The sequence below is a fragment of the Carex rostrata genome, chromosome 14 (assembly GCF_964058835.1).
Source record: "Carex rostrata chromosome 14, lpCarRost1.2, whole genome shotgun sequence".
Lineage (NCBI taxonomy): Eukaryota > Viridiplantae > Streptophyta > Magnoliopsida > Poales > Cyperaceae > Carex > Carex rostrata.
Genome location: NC_135931.1, coordinates 2,744,631 through 2,761,545, shown reverse-complemented (window position 1 = coordinate 2,761,545; position 16,915 = coordinate 2,744,631). Strand labels below are relative to the sequence as shown.

At 33.1% G+C, this 16,915-nt stretch overlaps 2 protein-coding genes across 7 annotated transcripts in view; both read right to left on the bottom strand.

The window, feature by feature from the left end:
* The window catches only part of LOC144565305 (serine carboxypeptidase-like 17), a 54,117-nt gene that overhangs the window by 23,572 nt on the left and 13,630 nt on the right, over positions 1-16,915 (bottom strand). The gene's annotated exons all lie outside the window — the stretch shown is intronic.
* The window catches only part of LOC144565304 (serine carboxypeptidase-like 11), a 93,492-nt gene that overhangs the window by 73,255 nt on the left and 3,322 nt on the right, over positions 1-16,915 (bottom strand). For 2 of the 6 annotated variants that reach the window (XM_078315020.1, XM_078315025.1), the window contains 7 exons: positions 16,361-16,499; positions 16,126-16,272; positions 15,767-15,838; positions 15,548-15,663; positions 15,318-15,431; positions 14,992-15,037; positions 14,502-14,895 (listed from right to left, as the gene is read on the bottom strand). In XM_078315020.1, the coding sequence (XP_078171146.1) occupies positions 14,812-14,895; positions 14,992-15,037; positions 15,318-15,431; positions 15,548-15,663; positions 15,767-15,838; positions 16,126-16,272; positions 16,361-16,499 (718 nt within the window). In that variant the 3' untranslated portion in view covers positions 14,502-14,811. Of the gene's footprint in view, positions 1-14,501; positions 14,896-14,991; positions 15,038-15,317; positions 15,432-15,547; positions 15,690-15,766; positions 15,839-16,125; positions 16,273-16,360; positions 16,500-16,915 lie in introns of those variants that run through there. The other 4 variants (XM_078315023.1, XM_078315021.1, XR_013514866.1 and 1 more) reach the window with 4 other exon arrangements.

The window sequence follows — 16,915 nt, the reverse complement described above, 5'->3', positions numbered from 1 at the left end:
GTGTTTGGGATGGGTCTTATTATTTGCAAGGGAGAATATGTGACATTAGCAAGGGCCAGTGGAAGACATTAGCAAGCGTGATTATTTGCAAGCGCCTCCCGTTGCAACAATATTAATTTAATCATCGAAATTCAAAAGCTCTATTTCTATTGCAAGGGGGCTTCCTACGCTTGCTAATAACGCTTCCTACGCTTGCTAATATTGGGGATTCTAGTAGTGACCATAGTTGCATGCCGAACATGTATGCGCAGAATTTGTTGTATGATCATGATAATAAAAGCATGCTCAGGATTATATTCTTTGCATGTGAGAATATACAACCAAGGGAGGAGCTTTCGTACCACTACAATTATTCTGTGGACCAAGTGCACGATGCCAATGGAAATGTGAAGAAATTGAAGTGTTTTTGTGATACAGAAGAGTGTACTGGTTGGTTGTATTAGTTGGGTCTTAGGAATTTGTAGGAACTTCTCTTAGTTTCTCTAGCTTCCAATTCCAAGTTCAATGATGTCAACAATATATTAGATGTGAAATTTTGTGTAGCGCCTTGAAGTGATAGGTGCAGCATATTATTCATGGAATTTGTGATTGGTTAGCTATTTTATTATCAATTCAGATAATATGCTTTACGACATCCATTTCCATTTCCAAAATCGAAGTTGTATGCTTTTTATTTTCTTACAAGTAATTGATTCTTCATCATTTTCTATAGATTTTAGACAACAAGGCATTTCCCAACTTCGGAAGCATCCCAACTGGTGGGAATTTGTGATATTTTTAATTCAGTTGGAAAATTTTAACTTTCATCCAATGAATTTTTTTTCACAACTTGCTGGTTCTTTCTCCACAAGTTTATATCTTTAATTAAGAGACAATACTAACATGTGATAACTAAACTGTCTACAGCTTAGAATGCATTCAAGTGACTTTTTCTTTTTTAATTTTTAATCTGTGATAATTGTTTGTATTTGTTTTGTTGAATCTAAGTTTTATCTCTTCAATTATAACAATAGTCATTTAGTTTAATTTCCCTATGTGTGGCATTCATAAAATAACATACCAATTATTTTAATATCCCTTCAATAATAAATACCTAAACTTTTGGTTACTAGACACCCTAAATTGTGTAATCTTGACAATAAAAAAAAAATGCGCTTGCACCAAGCGCAAGTTGGAAAATTCAAGACAAATGAAGAATGTTATCTCCATGCACCTGCAAAATGAGGCATGCTTCGCAATCAATTTTTTTTGGTAAATATCATTTTTACTGCCTATTTTCGAACTAAAGATGTGCACTATGGGTTGAACAAAATTCAGCATGAGAATATTATGAAAGATACTTCAAAAAATAATAATTACATCCACATTAATGACGATTATTACTGACAGTTTTCTATTCACGGTTTTAAGACAAATCCTAGTACTATCTATCACCTCGCAAAATTAAGATAAAATCTGAAAAATATATATAGGGTGAGGAAAAAAACATATTATCTCAAAAAATTATGACATGAATTAGTTATTATTATGAATTGCATTGTTCAAGCCTAAACAAACGTTCGGTACACCAAAATACCAGTTCTAAGCATGCACCACATTTTCTATTGTGACAGGAACAAGTATCCAACCCTCGCTTAGAAACTATAAATATCTAAACATGTAATACGTTATATATTTTTTTAATCTGAGATAAATATTAGCTTTGCATTAAGATGAAGTATAACTGCGAATAAGAATCTTATAAAAGATATTTATTTCTTATATCCTCTTTTTAAGGTTAAGCTAAGGATAAGGATCAGTCAATTAATTTGGTTTTAATAGTCTTAACGAGCTGCATTTAGTAAAACGTTTTGGATGAAACTACTATGCATATTAATCATTTGCTAAAAATAAAAAATCATATCATCAACGTGTTGGGTTTTCGATGGTTCAAACCCATTGATTTAGCTTAAGGTGCGGAAAGAGTAAAACAAAAAATTTTACATCTACCTTAAGCTACGGATTAAATGAATCAAGAAGATCCATTTAATCCTATTTACAGATCTACTCCATAATTGATTTTCTAAAGCTTTAAATCTATTTACCAATTAAATAGATTAATATAACAATTTATACCTTGTTTCCAAATCACAGTTGGAATGCAGACCGAGCGAGTAGAGCCTCACCAGGGAAGGAATCGACTCGGAGTATCACACGTGTGATACCTCTATCGGTTATCCACCAGGACTAACCGGAGAGCGGTTTATTTCTTCTGCCAGAAATACTATAAACCGCGAAATTCTGCAGAAACACTATTCACCAAAATAGGGACAGATTAAATATATTTAAGACTCCAAGTTATTCTGTTTCACTTAAAAAGCAAAACAGAAATACCGCAGAGTTTGCAAAAATATATTTTTCTGAATCTCGTAATAACCGAAATCAGGGAAGAGAGAAATTCCGATTAACGAATTAATCAGATTAACATGTGAATTAGTAAGTTTTCTCTCTACCCTCACCCCTCTATTTATAGTATTTTGAGGAGGTTCGCAAAAGACCGAAATACCCCTCAAAACAAATCTATTTACCAAAAACCCTTGACACCTCATCCTTTAATATGTGAAAAGACCAAAATACCCCTTCCACACCCTTCCACACTCTTCTCCATGCTTCTACACCCTAAGGTGTCATGCAAGGTGGCATATGTGTGAAATGACCATTTTGCCCTTGGCCCATTAAGGCATGAATAGTAAAAGGCTTTGATTTTGGGCTTTGACTTTGGGCTTTTAATTTTAATTAAGGCTTTGATTATTTTGGGCTTTTAAACCCATAATTCAAATCTATAATTAACAAATTAAAATCCAAATCAAATATATATAATTGTCATATACAATTATATTTCTTTTCGGTTGTTGTTCGGTAACTTTTATACAACGTAACGTGTACGTTTATAAATTAACCGTTGTTTCTGCTTGTCATTCTAAATGACATTTATAATTTAATTATATCACGTATAATTAATTATAACCATCTTAATATTAATTATAATCAATTTATAATTAATCAGTAAGATTCTCCGAGTAGCTCCTATATGGTGTGACCCAATAGGATCTGTGTTATGTTGGTAAACAGAGTTAAAACTGTTTTAACTTCTATAATCATGAGTGGTATCTGGCAACACATCATGACCATCCAATTACACAGATGATGCTATACTGTACAATATCACGATCTAGTAAACTATTTACTTGTGTCAGTTCTTTTGTCTCATAGCTATCAGATTAGTTTCAAGGTAGATGTGTGTCATCCTTGCAAACTTAATCTTTTCTTGATCTTGAGCAGATTATCAAATATAATTACTCTTATAATTATACCGCATGCAGATAATCTAACTCTACCAAGGGGCCCAGTGATGCTATAGCTCGTATAGAGATACGAGGGACAATAGTACTTTTGGTAGACTATCACTTCCTCAGCTAAGCTATACATATGGGAATGCTACCGTTATGACTGCTTTTTACGGACAGCGGTAGATAGCAATCACACATACATATTTCTCAGTGGGAACGATAAATACCTCATACTTTAGAACGTGACACTGAATGAAAACATAAATGACACGAACACAATTCTATTTAATGTCTCATTCGGGGTCTGTCAAATACCATGTTCCTAGAACATGTATCTATGTGATTAAAATGACATCTCGTGTCAGGTGGTTTGTAAAACTTAACCATCCTTTAATCCACATACTAACCTTATAGCGGTAATTAGTGTTCCTGCTAATTACCTTGGTCAGTGACCTTTTAAGAGTATATATCATCTATATTATGGAGTTTCACAATTTCAGTCATGAACTCGAAATGATCCATAAATGCAATAATACTCAAGGCAACAAAATGATATATAAATAAACATTCAATTCATGAACAAAGCTTTATGATAATTTATCGTATTATTGACTTCTAGATTATTACAAACTAACACAACGTGTTTATTTTTCACCCTCATCTTTTTATGAATCAAATGATAATTAATTATTGCTTCATGCATAAAATTAGCATCGGTTCGCATCATCATGCCATGCTTCTCTTTTAGCATATATAGCGAAAATTAGTAAGTCACAAATGCATTTTTCAAGAAGAATATATATAATCAGATGTTATCAATATTACTAACCATGTTTTATAAAATATGTGCAAACCCTTAATATTCATGCTTCTCCACATAGAAACCTTTTTAATATATAAAGAATAACCTTTTGTGTCATTTTATTCCATAATACATATACCTTCTGATGCTACGAAAATCCAGAAAAAAAAAATACATCTCATATGCTTCATAAGTTGTGAGCATGATTACACTACAAAGCTTAAGAAAAAAATTCAGAAAAGGTCACCAAATGAAGTTAGTAGCAAGATGACAAGTTATGATTATAAAATGTATAGTCAAATCACTTGTGCAAGTGGCAAGACCAGCCAAGGAGCAACTTGAAACCCCTTTTCAGCTAGATTCTAGCTTCAATTTCAGCTTGATATTTGACTATTTCACATGATGTTGCCTTTAAATATTAAATAAATTAATTTTTTCTTAAAAAGGTGATATATATATATACTGATTCTTATGGGTGAAAAATCATGCCATCTCAAAAGAAAAATTATTTCAAAAGAGTTAGCATGCCAATTCTGGTAAAACATAAATGATCACCTAAAGTATAAAAAAATAATAATATGGTATTATCTATTTGCCTAGCTAGAAGTTGGTAAGTATTAGGGATTATTTGATGCTTAGTTATCCAAGAAATTATCAATGAATATAACTAGTAAGATACAATATATAGAAGTCATATGGTACAATAATTGTCTGCCAATGAGCGAGTAGTAGATGTCCGTTTAATTTCAGCACATCAACTCAGAGAGTTTTGTGCATTATTATGAGAATATACTATTGAACTTTGTGATAAGGCCTTGTTCTTACTTGCTACTTCAAGCTAAGAGAGCAACTCTAAACATTACAAAAAAAAAGTATATATTTTATGTCTAAGAGTATGGTGAGTACCAATAGCCACCAACTATCTTACTTGAAGCAAAATTACCTATTTTAAAATTCATCACTTAGGTCCTAAAATTTAAACCCTAAAATTGCAAATATTAACAATATTTTTCTGATTTTTATTTCATATGCAAAAAAATCCCAGCAGCCAGAAAAAACCAGCAAAGGAAAAATTCAGCAGCAGCAAAATTCCAGCACCAAATTGAGCAGTGGAAAAATGATATTAAGGACAATATAATTAGCAAATTTATGTATATTAAAAATATATAGTATGGTCATATCTTTGCAGCAACTTTTCAGCTTTTTATCTTCTTGAAAATCACCTAAAATAAGTACAAATCTCTGAAATGAACAGCAGGATTCCAGCTGCTATACTTTCCACTTGTTCTTGGTAAAAAAAACATGATTAAAGTGTGCAAAACGGCCATTAAAATTAAGAAAAACCAGCTAAGTACCTGTATACATTGTTTGGATTTTGATCATGCATTATAATCATTATATTTCAGTGTTTTTCACAGCCTTTTTCTAATTCTAGTCAAATCTGTTCAAAATAGGATCCGCTGTGGGGCATGGCTTCTTGCAGCAGATTAAGCATGATTTTAAGCTTCAAATGGCTTCCAACTCCACCTATAAATAGCTCCCTACATCTTCACTTCATCTTCATGGTTGGTTAGGGCATCCAAAGCACAAAAAAAAGAGCTAAAACGTCCATAATTCAGCCCACAGAAAAAAAAACAACAAGGAAGAAAAATAGTTTCTCCACAAATATCCTCATGAAACCCTAACATAATGAGCCTCAAAAATCATGAGTGACATCCTTGTTATGTTATTCCATTAACCAAGTTCTAAAAATACTAAAACCATCCATCCAAGCCATCGAAGAAATTATCATGACGTTCTAATAACAAGAATGAAGATCATTGTGGCTTGAAATCTTTTGATTAATTTTCATTCTCTTTTAGTTGCTTTGTTTCTGTTTTTTTTTTCTTCTTTCTTCCTTCTTTTTATTGTTATTGTCAAGCTTGCTTATCTCATTTTGTAACATACATTATCATTGAAATAAATTTTTGAAAGCTAGAATTAGTAGAGACCAATTGATCGGGTGAGTGTGGTGTCTAACACCTTCCACATTCATAACCAAGACACGAACCTAGCTTATCCATGGGCATAAAAAAAATTAGATTGTGTATTTCCCGTTGCATTACGAGTGGCGACTCCGAATAAAATTTAAATCATATTTAAAAGGTTGAGTCGAGCGTTGGTTTCGTAGCACGGTAGCTACACTGATACAGGATAATAAATACCTAACTTCATTATTACAAAATACTATGTCAAGTTTCTACAGAAGTGCCTTGCCATACTGTCTATTTCAAAATAAATCCTCTTTTTACTGAAATTACAAAACTGAACATACCTGTATTGGATTTGGATATAGTTAAAGTTCTGAATCTAACATCCAAAACAGATCTTGGCCTTTTTCAAGTGCTCCATTAAATGGGGAAATTTATATATAAAAACCAAGCAAATCAAGGAGAGATTGAAGACAAGTTTATCTTTCGCTTGGTAAAATTTCTTCAAAAGATTTATTTTGGTTCATCAAAGTTGAAAGCTGTTCTTTCAGGCTGTATATTTTCAGTTGTGTGCTCGTTAGTTCAGAAAAACGACCTTGAGGTTTCACAAAATAGCTCAATTGAACTATGGAAGTATCAAATTTGTATTTGGAATTTGGCGACATTATGCCAAAATTTCTGTCCTGTATTTTTGGCTTGCCAGATGGAGGTGGCAAGTGCATGCCTTCTTCAATATACGAGACAAACTTCTGCAAGTTCTCAGCTTATTCATACCAGTCAGAGGATAGAAGTTCACTTTGATTTTTTGGTAAGTGATATTTAGTGATTTATGTGTTCTGCATTAATGTATTAAGATGATTTAAGATGTGTTTTAAGTTAAAGTATCTCTATAGTTGAAGTAAAATTAAACACTTTTTTTTTTTTGACAGTATTTTATTTAGTACTATCAAACACCAATACTATAATAAAGTGATACATTAATTACTTTGCTATATTTAGTTTACTTATCCAGGGCGAGTCCGTTGGTGGCATATTTGACCCCACTGATGACCACACGATTAATGTCAGACTTGCAGAGTTGTTGGGAGCGGAGCCAGATATACGTAGAAATGAGGGGAGGTCCAAGTACTGTCTACAGAAAACGAAGCTACAAGCTATGTTTGAGAGAGGTCTGACTTGGTAGTCCCCTCAGCTTGATATTGAGAGGTACTCATACAAACTATTCGTATTACATTTATTTTGTACTTTATTTCATGCCGAAAATGAGTTGCTTTCTAATTTTGATATTACAGATACACATGGGACTAGAGGTGCTACTTTTACCCGATTACCCGGATTCAATTTGGAACCGATCTGGATCCGAACCGAAACCGATCCGGATCCAATTAATTTGGGTAGGGTATGGTTTAGAAAATATAACCGATTAAATTATAGGTACGGTTACAAAATTAATAATTTAAAATCCGATCTGGATCCGAACTGGAACCGATATTGTGATGGGTAGGATATGAGTTTGATTTAATTATTCGACTGATACCCATATCTGACCCGATACCCATATAAATATCCAATAAAATAATAATATCATTCTTTGTAATTATTTAATATAAAAATATATATTAATAACTATAAAAATAATCTCTCACGGTAAAGAAAAATAAAACTTGTAAACTGGCCATTGTGAATCCCATTTACCCCGCAGCATTTCAATCTTGTATTTCTCTAGTAATACAAATAGTGAATATCGAAGTCAAACAATCTCTAAAAATATATAGTATATATCACATTCACTATATATCATATATCATATTCAAATATATAGTATTTTTAAAGAAACAAATCATAATATATATCATATTCATAATAATAATTATTTCATTTTGTATTAATATTCAATTGATGGATTTTTGAACCCATAAAAAAGGAAATCACTGTCTCCAATATTTTATTTTCTAAAAGTTATATCTCTTTCAATATTTATGAGTTGTGACATGTACCCGCTCTAAATCCGGACCCGCTCTGTATCCAGACCGGATCCGATAATCCACAAAGAAGTTATGGGTATCTATCTACCCGAAACTGAAAGACTGGACCCAAAATATCTACGGGTAGATAAGTACCCGGATCCGGACCCGACCCGATTTGAATCTAATAAGTATATGGATCAAAATTCGGACCCGAATACTTTTAGGGTACTGGTCCAAATCTAATAGTATCCGGACCCTACTTGACCCGATAGCACCTCTACATGGAACTTCGTGATGGACCTATTTAGTTCTGTCATGTTCACTGATTCAACATGTGATACCATTCCGATGATGTATTTAGAGCTACTGTGAGACCTTCAGCCGTCGCGCAAGTACAACTGGGGTGAGGCTGTCCTAGCATATCTTTATTCCAACTTGTGCCAGAGTTGCCATGTTAGTATGCATTTGCTGACTTATTTTAATTATTTAACTTGTCATGCATTTGTTGTCTTATTTTAATTATTTAACTTGTTCCTGACGACTAATATTCTTTAAATTACAGAAGAAAAGTAGGGGTATCTATGGGTCGGTACTTCTATTGCAACATTGGTCATAGTCACAGCTACCGATGGGGGTACCTGAGCCGAATGTCGAGGGGAGGTTGCCACGGCATTGATATGGACTCTGTTAGTTTGTAATAATCTAGAAGTCAATAATACGATAAATTATCATAAAGTTTTGTTCATGAATTGAATGTTTATTTATATATTATTTTGTTGCCTTGAGTATTATTAAATTTATGGATCATTTCGAGTTCATGACTGAAATTGTGAAACTCCATAATATAGATGATATATACTCTTAAAAAGTCACTGACCAAGGTAATTAGCAGGAACACTAATTACCGCGATAAGGTTAGTATGTGGATTAAAAGATGGTTAAGTTTTACAAACCACCTGACACGAGATGTCATTTTAATCACATAGATACATGTTCTAGGAACATGGTATTTGACAGACCCCGAATGAAACATTAAATAGAATTGTGTTCGTGTCATTTATGTTTTCATTCAGTGTCAGGTTCTACAGTATGAGGTATTTATCGTTCCCACTGAGAAATATGTATGTGTGATTGTTATCTAACGCTGTCCGTAAAAAGCAGTCATAACGGTAGTTTTTCCATATGTATAGCTTAGCTGAGGAAGTGATAGTTTATCAAGAATACTATTTGTCCCTCGTATTTTATACGAGCTATAGCATCACTGGGCCCCTTGATAGAGTAAGATTATCTGCTAGCGGTATAATTACAAGAGTAATTATATTTGATAATCTGCTCAAGATCAAGAAAAGATTCAGTTAGCAAGGATGAACACATCTACCTTGAAACTAATCTGATAGCTATGAGACAGAAGAACAGACACAAGTAAATAGTTTACTGGATCGTGATATTGTACAGTACAGCATCATCTGTGTAATTGGATGGTCATGATGTATACTGCCAGATACCACTCATGATTATAGAAGTTAAAACAGTTTTAACTCTATTTACCAACATAACACAAATCCTATTGGGTCACACCATATAGGAGTTAATCGAAGAATCTTATTGTGATTGATTATAAATTGGTTATGATCAATAGTAAGATGGTTATAATTAATTATACGTGTTATAATTAAATTATAAATGTCATATAAGATGACAAGCAAAAACAACGGTTAATTTATAAACATACACGGTACGTTGTATAAAAGTTACCGAAACAGCAATCGCAAGAAATATAATTGTTCAGAATAATTATACGAATATTATTTGTATTCGGGCCGAGAGCATTTTGGTCTTTTCAGATTCATCCTTATCCGCATGACATGTAATCGATCATATCCATATGACACGTCATCAATCCTATCCACATAACACCTCACCCCCTAGGTGGTATGCCTTGTCATAGGGGTATTTTGGTCTTTTCACATCATTTTAGAGCCTATCAATAAAGGGGTGCATGAAGAGATTGAAATACTAATTCACTCGTATCGTTTCGTGTCGAAACGAATCGGTATTTTCTCTCTTTCTCGGTTTCTCTCCCAAATAGTATTTCGGTTGAGAAAAGAAAGTTATACGTAGTTGACGTATAATCTTGCGGGTTGTTGTGAAGTATATTTACGGGATTGATGAATAGTATTTTCCTAAATTTCGCGGTATTTCAGTTTTGCTCATTGATGAAATTGAGTAACCGAAAATTTGTATTTACGGGTTTTCGTCTTTTTCTCTGTGAATAGTGTTTTGCAGAATTCCGCGGTTTATAGTATTTCTGGCAAAAAAAATAAACCGCTCTTCGGTTAGTCCTAGTGGATAACCGATAGAGGCATCAGACGTCTGATGCTCCGAGGAGAATCATTCCCGTGATGTAGCTCTACTCACTCAGTCTGCATTCCAATTGTGATTTGGAAACAAGGTATAAATATGTTATATTAATCTATTTAATTGGTAAGTAGATTAAAGTTTTAGAAATCAATCATGGAGTAGATCTGTAAAAAGGATTAAATTGGGTTTTGATGCCAAAGGAATACTGAAGGTGAACCGCCTTGGAAAGTTTCCTGACATACCCCGTTTAATCTTGAGCTTAAGTTGGCCGTAGAAATTTTTGTTCTACGGTCATTCCGCAGCTTAAGCCTAAACGGGTTTTGGTTACCCTGAAACCCAACAGTGGTATCAGAGCCAAGGCTCTCCCGCTGATTGATTTTCTAAAAGTTATAACTTATGCAAATTAGGTGCATATACCGCATATCAGTTTAATTCTTACATTTGCAGTTTAAGTCCAAAACCGATTAGAAATGAGATTTTCTTGGATCGGTTCTATCGACTAAGAAAGTTAAATTAGATTTAAGCTTTATTTATGCTTTCTTATGAAATGTAAACTTTTACATTTCTTGGATCGGTTTTCCGACCGAGAAATATAAAATAAGATTTTATGCTTTCTTTATGTTTTTGTTTTCAAAACTTTCAACTGCGTTTGAGTATATCTAAGAATGTGATGAAGCAATAAAGTACCTGAGTAAGAACTGTTGATCTCCACCCGTAAAAGACAAGGTTAATGACAAGAAAAGTCTCGGTTTTTCGTCTAACCCTCGTTTACGTGTCCTGATAGCTGGCCCAAAGGGGACTTTGTCACGTTACCAAATTACTCTCACGCTTTTGAAATGGCAAAGTATAACTCTTTTTCCTTTTCGAAAACCTTCGGATAAGTAAAGTTCATCGAAAAATGTGATGAAGCAATAAAGTACCTTAGTAAGAGCTGTCATTTTCACACCGTAAAAAAGATGGTTCTGTCTAGAAAAGATTGAGTCTAAGCGGTCCTTATGACCCCGATCTTTTCTGGGAGCCCCTTTCACGTGTCCTAATGACTAACCCAAAAGAAAATTTGTCACGTTACCAAATTTGCATCTCGTTAAATTTGGCAAATTTGCATTGGTGGGTCCCATTTTGAGTCTAAGCAATAAAGTACTCTTTCTTTTCTTTTTTGAGTTGGTGGGTCCCATTTTGACAAATTTGCATCTTGTTAAATTTGGTGGGTCCCATTCTGACCAATTTGCAACCTGTTAAAATTGGTGGGTCCCATTTTGACCAACTTGTAACTTGTTAATTGAAAACAACAAGCCCTCATTTCGCTTAAATTTACTAGAGAGCCACTCAAGTTGGGAGAAATGTTCGCTTTTTGTAATTTTAATAATAATTTGTGTTTCTATTTTTTTCCATACATTACAAGGTTTTTATATAGCTTATACGGTGAAGGAGACTTAACAATAGGTTTACTGAATTGTGTGGTAGCTTTCCTTTTTTTAAAGGTGATCAGAGCAGAAAAAGAAGTCATGCGCACCGTGATATTGAGCATGACAGTCCAAATCAGTAGCAATCTCAGCTTCAATTTCAGATTTTCCTCTCCTCTCCTTATCTCCCTCCTCTTTTTTCTTTCTCTTTTCTCAAGATTTTGAGAAGATAAAGAGAAGAAATTTCAGGAATCTGAAATCGGAGCTGAAGATTTCAGCATATCTCAATTTGCGCATGACTTTCAAGTTGTGCATATCTAAGTTTTGAATTTTTCATTGATTAATGGTAAGATCATTTAAAATATTGAGATGTTAATTAAAATAATTTCGGCTTCTTTCTCGGCAACCTTATACCAAGTGTTCTGAAATCATTTAAATTAGAGTGATGAAATTGTTTTCTAAATTAGGTATCTTTCAGTTGCGTTAAAAAGAAACAATATAAACTAATTGATACTAAATCACGGTTCGACACTGTCTGTTAGGGTATTCACAAGAGTATCGTTGTGCATATTCTGTCGGTGTACTCTGCGGATAGTCGCTTCTTATCCTTGTGGATGTTGTTCGATTCTTGTACTAATTGAAATATGATGTGGAGAATTGGGGGTGCGCAAAATTATAATTTTGGGTGAGGGATTAGTATTATTAAAATTATAGTTTTGAATTTTTAATGCTATTCCAAATTTTCAACCAACATATATTCACATTCATTTAAATAATTGCTTTCAAATCAAGTGCATAACTTACAAAAATTTATATTTATAGAATTACGTACAACTTTCATAAATTCTACATTTATTTTCGGTGCATATAAATATTCAAATAAATTAATTTTATCTTTCAATTTAGGAACTAATTAATGACTCTAGTTAGGATATATAAATCACCATTCATTATTACTGCAATATTTGTAAAATTTCCTGACTTGTCTATAAATCAAAATTAAATCATGAGCATGGTTCAAGTATCAAGCCGAAACATATATGGTTCGATCAAGTCTTGCAAAGTGCATGATCTTCTCCGTGACTTGGCAATGCATGAAGCTAGACAAGAAAACTTTGTAACAGTTTTCTCACTTGAATCTGATGTCAACAAGTCCAATAGATCGAGAAACACGGTGTGTTTCGCTTCAATACTCACTGCAAATCAAACATACGAGTCTACGATTCATGGAATATGTCGGTCTAAATACCTGCTATATACTAATATTTGGGTTTGACCTCCTGCCTTTATCCTATTTCTATTATTTTAGGCTACTAAAAGTTCCTGCAATTGAAAGTTGCGGAAACGACTATGACAGTGAGATCTGGGGATTAGATGAGTTGGTTCACCTAAAATACTTGAGTTGAGAAAATTGTGCCATCCCCAAAAATTGTTCCTTCCACCGTATGAAGGCTCTCGAAACCATAGAAATACGAGGAACTGATGATGGAGAACTAAGTATGATACTTTATGTACCATTGGTACATTGAGGCATGCACTAATTGGTGACCGTATTATCGATGGACCACCATCAACTGCTGACCTGAGAAATCTTCAAACCCTTCAATGTGTATGGTCTCGGAGAACATGGGATAGGAAGGTGCCCATTTTAAACAACTTGAGTAAATTAGATCTTTGTAATAAGTTTGATGATTGGGTTACAGTGACCAATCTACTCCAAGTGCTGCTTTCTTTGGTCCACCTAAAAATCTCATCTCGGAATACCCCTATCCCAATAGAGATTGTTTACCCAAAAGTACTTCCAAATTATCAAAATTTACAATCTCTGTATTTGGGTGGGGAATGGTCTGAGACTATAACCTTAGAGGCAAGCTCGTTTCCACCACACCTCGTTGAATTGAAACTTTTTGATACCCAATTTAAGCAAAATCCTATGCTAGAACTTGGAAAGTTGAAGAGCCTAAAGAAACTTTGCTTAGAATTTCTTTGTTTTAGTTATGATAGTCCAACAATCTTCCAGCCTGATTCCCAGTTGTACAATACATGAGAGTGATTGTTGTAGGACTAATTTATCTTATCAGTGATTTTTATTTTATTTTCAATCACAAGCATGGGCACCGCAAAATAGCCCAATAACACAGTAGAGTTTTCCATTTTAATTTTATGGAATAATCTCCACTATTCTCAAACAAAATAAATTATATGGAAAACATATTGCAAATCTCATAAAAATTCCTTTTTAAGTAGGACCGCTACTTGACTAATCAAGTCATTTGCAATGACTAGTGTGTATATTTTTGATATAGAAAAGTAATGGTCTAACTTATCAACTTTCATTTAACTATTTATAAAGGACCTTCAATCAGGGTTTCAAACTATAACATGAGGACATGTACCTTTGTCACTAGATCAAAAACTAATCCTTTAATGTGTAGATACTTATTAGTCTACTAGAATGTTTTAGGCAAAACAATATCATAGTTCTACTTGACAAAATTATAGATTATAATTACTTTACACTTTTACAGTTTATTTGGTAGTTTAAACGGAGTATGAAGCTGCTACATCAACTCAAGATGCCAAATATACATTTCGAAATTTAAGAGAGATGGTATGAAAACAGAGTAAAGCTCACAAAGTAATTCTTCAGCTTAAACCACAAAATTAATATTGTTCGATCGGCTCAAATGATAAATTTCAACCGTTTATTTAAATACATGACAAGACAAGCATTTAAGTTCAAAATTTTTACTTTTTGAGTTCATTTTGTATAAATGAACATGTTGAAAATATTTTTATGATACAAAACGAATTCAAAAGATTAAAAACTTGGAACGTAAACACTGGGGTTATCATTTATCAAGTAGATTGATATCAACCATTAGAATCTTATTTTTTAACAGGTTTGATGCTTTTTGTGGTTAAACTCATGTGAACTCCTTTGGTGATCTCAAGCTTATACTGTAGCTTTAATGACCCTTAAAGAGGTTGATTTGAAATCCACCGTCCAAACATGGCCATGCATTCTTTCGGTTGGTATTCAGGAGCAGTGTGTCCACCTCCCTATTTAAAGCAAACATTATAAATTATATAATTAATACTGCCTTAGTTTCAGAAGCTTAATTATCTTTTAGATAAAATAAATTTGGAAAACAATACCTTTATAGTTGCAAAGGTCAAGTTGTTAGAATAAGTTTCTGTAAATCTGCATTACCAAATAAAAATAAAATAAAATGGGAATTAATATACGAATAAATATTTTATAAATGGAAAGTAATTACATGTATAAAATAAAATTGCATTAAATTTTAACATTCATTTATATTAAAAATATATTTAATTAAGATGTGTTCAAGCATTTGTTAATTATAAAATTTAGTTCAACAACCTACAATGTGAACTAGCTACTATTTACAAGAGGGACTTACTGAGTGAAAATGAAATGTAAGTAGCATAAAAGATGAAAAAAAAAACATAGATCTTACCCTCCAGTCTGGCCATCAACATGCCATGCTCTCCACCCATCAACTACTGTGAAATTCAGGGACCTTACCCATGCTTGTGTACCCAAAAATGGTGCCAAGGAATCATGATCTCCACTAACAAATTTAATAAGATGAATTAATTTTGAATAATATGCACATTTAGTTAAAAAAAAAATGAAATAAAGATGTTAGGAGACATTACATTGTTAATTTATTTAGAGGTGACAGACCTGTAAACAAGCGCACGGTAACCTCTAGAAGTCAAGTTAAGATGGTACTTGATACTGCTTTTTATGTCGACTTCATAAGGTAGAGCGCGGCACCTCAGCCACTCATTCACAGTCCCCTGTTTTTGGATTTTGTATCACATATCTTCTTAAAGTTTTAAGAAAAATCATTCATTATGAGTACATGAACTTAATTGTAAAGGTGTGTAATTCAACTTAGACCTTTTTAATTCCAAGAGCTTCTCGCGTGGAGTTATCGTTTGCCCAGAAATATGACAGGTAGTAACCATATGACTGCAATGGAAGAACATACAATTTCTCATATGACTGATGTTTTTACTGGTATTACTACAGACTGTTGTTCCATTTTGTGTGTATGTGCGTGTGCTTTTTTTGTATCATTAGTTTGTTTGGCCTAATTAAACAAGTTCAATTCAGACAAGGAAAAGATGAGCTCAATTTCAGACAACCTGGCTGATTAGTCTAAGAATTAATCCTATAGATGAGTGTACTGGTACCATAGGGGATGGCTGTGTTGTACTGGCACACGTATATACCCGAAAGTATTGAATATGACATACCCTGCAATAGAAAGGAGGTTCCTCTGGTTTCGAAAACCAAAGATAATCATCTCTTAGAAACCTTCGATTTTCAATTCTACTCTTACGAGGAGAAACAAGAATGCATATTGGTTCCAATATATGTGCCCCTCCTTCTTCATTTGTTAACTGCATAGAAACTTGTTCTCTATTATATTTTTGTAAAATTAATGTTTCATAAAATTAAAAAAGATAAAGGCGTATCTCTAAGTGTTACCTTTGAAAAAACATCCAGTGCTTCAGCGCATACGACATTGTTTGGGTTTGTATAATCTTCTCCTCTGCAACTTCTCTGTATCACCTGATGTAGAGAAAGGGGGAAAAAAGAGGGGAGGGATGAGTTGATGAGTTGGTTCCTGTAATTGTAACCGGTGTTCTAAATAGTACGCTATAACGACGCAATAGCGGTGCTATAATATTTTCGGACCTTAAACGCTAAGCTATCGAATAAAAGTGCGTTATTTCAGCTTCGACCGCTATAACGGTAACAGCAGTCCGCTATTTGCGCTACATGCTACGTGCTATAGCGCACACTATACTACAATGACTTTTATTTAAAAGTCCAAACTGAATTTTTTTTTTTTTAAGGATCAATTTTTTTCAAGATCTGAATTGTTTGTGCTTTTAAATAGAAAAAATATATATAGTTTATACTATAAAGCTTAGTATTTTTTAACATAAAAAGATATATAATTTATGTCATGATACTTATGTTATTTTTAATTGAAAAAATAGATAGTTTATGATATTATTAGGAATATTTTGAATAACA